The 6,898-nt window shown below is 43.6% G+C and overlaps 1 protein-coding gene across 1 annotated transcript; it reads right to left on the bottom strand.

Moving 5' to 3' along the window:
* Positions 1-2,522: 2,522 nt before the first annotated feature.
* actb2 (actin, beta 2) lies at positions 2,523-6,692 on the bottom strand. The gene is made up of 6 exons (XM_072559327.1): positions 6,555-6,692; positions 4,871-5,006; positions 4,538-4,777; positions 3,567-4,005; positions 3,278-3,459; positions 2,523-3,143 (listed from the first exon to the last, which is right to left on the bottom strand). Exons 2-6 carry the CDS (start codon positions 4,991-4,993, stop codon positions 3,000-3,002), a joined length of 1,128 nt encoding a protein of 375 aa, XP_072415428.1. The 5' UTR covers positions 4,994-5,006; positions 6,555-6,692; the 3' UTR covers positions 2,523-2,999.
* Positions 6,693-6,898: the final 206 nt, after the last annotated feature.

Raw genomic sequence — 6,898 nt, 5'->3', positions numbered from 1 at the left:
TGCGCACATTGTTCAGTTGATACCAACTTCCAAAACAGCCCTGCTGATAATGGATTGCTTCTTCCATAACCATGATTCCCTGTCCACCATAGTTGTCAGGGCCCTCAACCATATCTGATCTATAGGGGTGGCATGGTAGCTAGCACTGCTGCCTCACAGCACCAGAGTCCCAGGTTCAATTCTAGCCTTGGGTGACTGTGTGGGTTTCCTCCCACAGTCCAAAGATGTGTAGTTTAGGTGAATTGGCCATGTTAAATTGCCCAGTGTTAGGTGCATTAGTCAGAGGGAAATGGGTCAGGCTGTGTTACTCTTCAGAGGGTTGGTGTAAACTTGGTGGGCCTGTTTCCACACTGTAGAGAATCCACTCTTTAAAAAAATGTTTCAATATCTAGGAACTCCTAATGGAAACAGATTGTGTATAGACAAAACTTTGCATTTTTGTCTTTACATGCAATTAGACTATTCAATTACAGCTAAAGCTCACTAATTAAAAATTATGTTTGAAAGGGCTTTTGGAGAAAATCCACTGTTTTTGCAAATGACCAAAATCTTTTGTAGAGCAGCAAAATTGCAGTCATCCATGTGTGAATGAATCACTGAAAGATGGCTGGTCCTCAGTCAGTTCTTTGAGATATTTAATTTTTTGAACTTCAATATACTGCCTATCAAGTAGATGGCCCTTTCTCAACCTTCTGTGTGTATATTAAGCCACATCACTCTATAGCTGATCAGACAAGTAGTAGAGCTAATAGTGGAAACCCAGGTTTTTATTTAAATGGGGTCTGTGTAACCTGCCACCAAATGCAAAAAAAGGGCTTACCCATAGATCAGATTTACTGCCAAACAGGCTTTTCGACAATGTGCTTCATGACATTAAAAAATGCAGTGTGCAATTTATCAGACTAAGATAAATGTGATGGCATAAATAAATTGCCTATTATATTCCAATAATTTGATTGAACAGAAAACTTAGAATTCAGAAAGTCAATGGATGATTCAACACTACAAACCTGGAGACTATTTCAAGGAATGAAATTCATGTGAATATCAACCAGCTCTAATATATTGTTGAGGTACATATTTTACTTCATATTTACAGCACATTATATTTTGATGATTAGGATTTGAAGTGTTGTTTATATCTATTATAACTGTACACTTTAATGATTTGGAGATGTTGGACTGGGGTGCACAAAGTTAAAAATCACAACACCAGGTTATAGACCAACAGGTCTATTTGGAAGCACTAATCTAGTGTTGAAATTTAACTTTGCACGATTTATAAGATTGCTGTCCAGTATAGCTATTCTGTTTAATATATAAAGTGAAATTTATTAACTTTAATGCTTTTGACATTGACCCTTTCTCTAATTGCCATCTTCAGTGGTAGTTTCCCTCCTCTGCAGAGGGCCTACATTCAAGTCACAGCTGCTTTAAAAAGGTATGCAATAACATTTCTGAAGTGATTAGAAAATTTTGCTACATGGAGATACTGTAACAGCATGCCCACCTGCTCCAGAGAGATATGTTAGGTCTTCCCACATGGATAATATAAAATGTTAGTGCAGTAACAAGTGACAGCATTATTTCACCTTTTCAGGTCTGTTACAATATAACTATTTGATTTATCATTTTAATGTCTGTTCACTAACTAGTGATGGAATTCATTTTTCCCAAATCAGCTATTTTGCTAGCAGTTCTCACCAGTTAACATCTTCAAAGCATCATTCTTTCAAGTGAGAAAGAATGAAGAGCCCTGAATGCTATTAAGTCTTTGGCTTGTATCCGGTCGACACTTGCCTGCTGGATTATCAGGTTATCCTATTGCTGTTCGAGAGACCCTTGTGTACAGGTAATTACTGCATTTCCTGTCAAAATTAGGTTAACTGCAGGCATTACAATACACCTGCAATATGGAGACATTAGAAATTTAAATTTTTAGAAACTGGACAAATCCTTTTTAAAAATTGCATTCCAAAGATGGCTGCCAAATCTCAATAGATCATTGCTTTGACTAGGACAGCTCTAATTAGGGACAAACATGCTTATTCCATCAAACTGTTTAAAATCCCAAAGTGCATGAAACAGAAAAGCAACCAAACTGAACCCCGTCTGAATAGGATTGCCAGGAAATCCTACGGCTACCTTGTATAGCTTGGCACTAAATTTCACCAATTTAAAATTTAAAGAAATGTAACCAAAGCCAGAGGTAGTTTATAACTATTACCAAATTGGATATTTAGAGAAGCAAACAGTGCTGGACCAATGTAAATTATCACGGAGCAAAAACATTAGAAAACTAGTCAACTTTGATCCAAGTCCTTCTCACATCTTGATGGAACCAATTGTCAGAAAGTTTAGTACCGTTCAAGAACTGGGTAAATCAAGCTTCTCTTTAGGCCAGAACTTGCAGACAAAAAGACTGCATTGATATTTAGTTTTTAAAGCTGCCTAGCAAGAAAGGAATACATTAGTACCACCTTATAATCTTTTACTTAAAAAAACGATCAGCAACTTCAAACTTTCCATTTAAACATGTGCACTTTATTAGTCAGTGTAGGTCCAACAAACTGGCATCACCCAAGTTTAACTGTCCATTTCGGCCCAGGGGATGTAAACCTCACTTGTGTTTGTATAAAGGTAAAGCTTTTTGCATACCAAAATCAAAAAAGGACCGAAAATTTAAGGCGGAAAGTACAAAACAGGACATTTTTCGGTTACATAATTTACATATAAGCAATACTACACAAGGTTAAGTATTCGCTCCCACGTTTTGGGCAGCCTTCACAGAGGCTTTAATAACCTTAGACAATGCAATCCTTTACATCAATATTTTGGAATGACTAAATGTACAATTCAGTCCTTGAACGCATTGCAGAACTTCTGGGATGCTTGTTGCCAAAAATACCACCAACACCTTCACTGTTCCAGTTTTTATTCCTGAGACAAGCACTAAAGCCATGCCAATTCATCTCGCGCAATCATGAGTTACAGTCTGCTTAGAAGCATTTGCGGTGGACAATGGATGGTCCAGATTCATCATATTCTTGTTTGCTAATCCACATCTGCTGGAAGGTGGACAAGGAAGCCAGGATGGAACCTCCAATCCAGACTGAGTATTTGCGCTCAGGTGGGGCAATAATCTGTGACAAGATAAAAGAAATTAATGGTCCATATGCTAAGGTGTAAAAATGATTTGAGGCATGATCTTAAGTTTTAGTTTAAGAATTAACCCCATCAGGCTACTTAATGAGGCAGTTCAAAATTTTCAAGTTACCTTTATTTTCATGGTGCTTGGAGCCAGAGCTGTGATCTCCTTCTGCATACGGTCTGCAATACCAGGATACATAGTAGTACCACCAGACAAGACAGTGTTGGCATAGAGATCCTTCCTGATATCTACATCACACTTCATGATGGAGTTGTAAGTGGTCTCATGGATACCACAGGATTCCATACCTGCAGGAAGACAAGTTTACTCCACTAATTTCCAGTATTTCTTTTCCATGCCATGACTAATGGCAACCAGCAGCAACATTTATCTTAAGGTAAAACAATTTACTTACCCAAGAAAGATGGTTGGAAGAGGGCCTCAGGGCATCTGAATCGTTCATTACCAATTGTAATTACCTGCCCATCAGGCAGTTCATAGCTCTTCTCCAGAGAGGAGGAAGAAGCAGCAGTGGCCATTTCCTGTTCAAAGTCCAGTGCAACATAGCAGAGCTTCTCCTTGATGTCACGGACAATTTCTCTCTCAGCTGTGGTGGTGAAAGAGTAGCCTCTTTCTGTCAGGATCTTCATGAGGTAGTCTGTCAGATCACGACCAGCCAAATCCAGACGTAGAATAGCATGGGGCAGGGCGTAACCTTCGTAGATGGGCACAGTGTGGGTGACACCATCACCAGAGTCCATCACGATACCAGTGGTTCTACCAGAGGCATAGAGGGACAGCACAGCCTGGATGGCAACATACATGGCAGGGGTATTGAAGGTCTCAAACATAATCTGTAAAAGATTAAGCAAATAAATATGTTATAAAGCCCATAATTGAATTTTCAACTAAGACTGAAATGTCAGTACAAACACACCTGCCAAGGTATTTACATGCTACAACTTGTGAATTTAAGTGGCAAGTCAGCAGCAAAAGGCAATGGTACGCATGCAAGGTGTTCTGTCAAAATCGTGTTTCAAATGCAAAGATACAAGACCACACCTGATCACTTATTCAGATATCAAACAAAAAGCTTGTCAACTCAGCCAAAATTTGAAGTTTTAGCTCCCTCACATTATCCAAAAATATCTTACATCAATTAATGCAATGTAGAAAGAACTCCAAGATTAGAAACACACAACATGCACAAGTTAATGGAATTCAAAATAAAGAAAAGCAAATTAAACCTTGTAATTCCCAGGAAAGAATTTCATCTTTGAAAGAATCCCTGTGAATGAGGATAGGAAAGAATGAAGGAAGATAGTTCAGATAGAAAGGGTTGAAGGTAGCAAGGCAATTTGCTGTGGTCATAACTCCGCTTAGTACCTGTGTCATCTTTTCTCTGTTGGCTTTGGGATTCAGGGGGGCTTCTGTGAGTAGGACTGGGTGTTCTTCAGGAGCAACACGGAGCTCATTGTAGAAAGTATGATGCCAGATCTTCTCCATGTCATCCCAATTGGTGACAATACCATGTTCAATGGGGTACTTCAGGGTCAGGATACCTCTTTTGCTCTGGGCTTCATCACCAACATAACTGTCCTTTTGTCCCATTCCAACCATTACACCCTGAAAAGCACAGCATATTTAAAAGAGGGCATCTATCAGCAAAAATCAGAAGCAAACTAACTCCCAAGCATGTAAAACAAAGTTCTTCTGTACCTGGTGTCTTGGGCGTCCAACGATAGATGGGAACACAGCACGAGGGGCATCATCACCAGCAAAACCAGCCTTGCACATACCAGATCCATTGTCAACAACAAGAGCTGCAATTTCATCATCCATGGCTACTGATTACCTAAAAAATTACAAGGACAGGTAAAAGGAATATTCGACTGGATACTGAAATTCACGAAATTTAATCTTTAATAATGCATCACAGGTATTCGTCATTGCGCAAAGTTGGCACTCGCGCTGTAAGCCTCTAGAGAATAGAGTGCCTCGGTGTTTCGTGTACTTGTGCTGATCAAGCTACTTCATGAGCACATGTTCCCTCTGGCGGGCTCGCCCCCCCCCTATTAACACCAGAGGGCGCTGGCTGCTGCGGGAGCCAGAAACAAAGAAACTCGCATTGCCCTTAAAAGGCAATGGCTTGTACAGCAGGCAGAGGGGGGAGGGGCAAGGCACTTGGCTCGCGGCCAGAACCACGGGAACCAGTCACCGCAGAATTGAAATGACCAACTTCCCCAGGGGACAAAGGTACACAAAGAGGTCACACCCATCCCTCTATCATATCTTTCCCCACCCTCCCCCCGGGAAGGAAAGTTTCGGCTTCGAGGAGACAAAAGGGAGGAAGCGACATCGCAAGGTCTCGCTCTCCCGCAGAGGCTGCCGGGACCGTTAGCTCGGAGCGGGGCGCATGCGCGGCAGCGTCCGCGTGGGAGGGAGAGAGAGGGGGGGGGAGCCGGTGGCAACACCCGAAGTCTGCCCGCTGCCCACCCCCCTCTTCGATAGCACCGAGTGGAGGAGGCGAAGACTATTCAACCACGCCCTATCTGCCAGTACCATCTTTCTACCACCGGGGGGAGGGGGAATAAAAGAGCGGGGCGGTTCATTCTCCCTGCCCCCCCCCCCCGAGCATTGAGAGATAGAGCCGGGTCTCCCCCCGACTGCCCGCCAGCAGCACCGAGAACAAACGAGGTGAGCCCGCCCGCCCACTCCCCCCAAACTCAGTCGGGTATCAGGCTCGAGTATCCACACCACACCCTACCATAAAGAGGGATGGGTTGGGGGGGGGGGAAAGAAGAAAGAAGAGAGAAGGAAAGAAACGCGACTCGGTTCCTGAGATTTCCCCTCCCCCGCCATCTTCCTTCCTTCTGGAAAGATCCATCAGCGCCCTCCTCCCAGCTCCAGCAAGCAGCGGCTTGTCCTCGCCACCGCCGCCAACAGCGGCTCCGCCTTCCCCACACACACACCACACACCCGTTAACTTCACCATCCCCTCGGGCTAAAAACTCAGAACCGTTATAGGCACAAACTAGCGGAGCCAGACACTTCACCCATCACCACATTCCCCGCGTCTCCTGTTTCTACCACTCGCCTCAAGTGGAGTTAAAGGTGATTATATATATATATTTTGCCCACGCCGCCAAAATAGAAAGAGAACCCTAGCCTACATATTTCAGCCAGAATATAAAAATAAGCCAAACAACAAAACCCATTCGTTGATTACAAGTTAACCAACACCGATTACAGTTAGACCTCTCAGCACGATGTCGCGCAACGAGCCTATTCGATTTTAGTTATTTGTAGCCTTATATTTAGACTCGAGCTAAAATAGATTTTTTTTGTTGGGGGGGGTGGGGAAAATGTTTGATGGCTTTTTTTTTGGTAAAGTTTGCCTTACCGTTAGTTTCCCCTCTCGCCTTGTGGATGCAGGTCTGGTCTCGGTCTCAGCCGTTGGGCGTTCAAAGTGGCTCGAGCTGGCGCGGCTTCGCCGTTATATACCGCGTGTCGGCCCCGCCCACACCCTTCTGTAACCATAAAAGGGAACGTTTGCAACATCACGGCTTCTATTGGCTCAGCGTCACCCCTCCCGACGCCACCGAACTCCCCCCTCCCCCCCCCCCCCCCACCACCCAACCCCCTCCTTCCCAGTTTCCTCCCTTCACCCATCCCCCATCCCAAGGCGAAACCTGCAATGTCTGAACCACTCACTCTGTCTCTTCTCTTTACCCCCCCCCCACCATC

This window comes from Chiloscyllium punctatum, chromosome 40 (assembly GCF_047496795.1).
Source record: "Chiloscyllium punctatum isolate Juve2018m chromosome 40, sChiPun1.3, whole genome shotgun sequence".
Lineage (NCBI taxonomy): Eukaryota > Metazoa > Chordata > Chondrichthyes > Orectolobiformes > Hemiscylliidae > Chiloscyllium > Chiloscyllium punctatum.
Note: the sequence above shows the minus strand (reverse complement) of the source record. Positions and strands in the feature narration are given on the sequence as shown.

Excerpts from the sequence above, each read along its gene's own strand:
- actb2 (XM_072559327.1), bottom strand. The coding sequence starts at position 4,993 with ATGGATGATGAAATTGCAGCTCTTGTTGTTGACAATGGATCTGGTATG. Across the intron at positions 4,778-4,870 it reads TTGGACGCCCAAGACACCAG|GGTGTAATGGTTGGAATGGG; the intron begins GTACAGAAGAAC and ends TGTGCTTTTCAG. Across the intron at positions 4,006-4,537 it reads ACAGAGAAAAGATGACACAG|ATTATGTTTGAGACCTTCAA; the intron begins GTACTAAGCGGA and ends AATCTTTTACAG.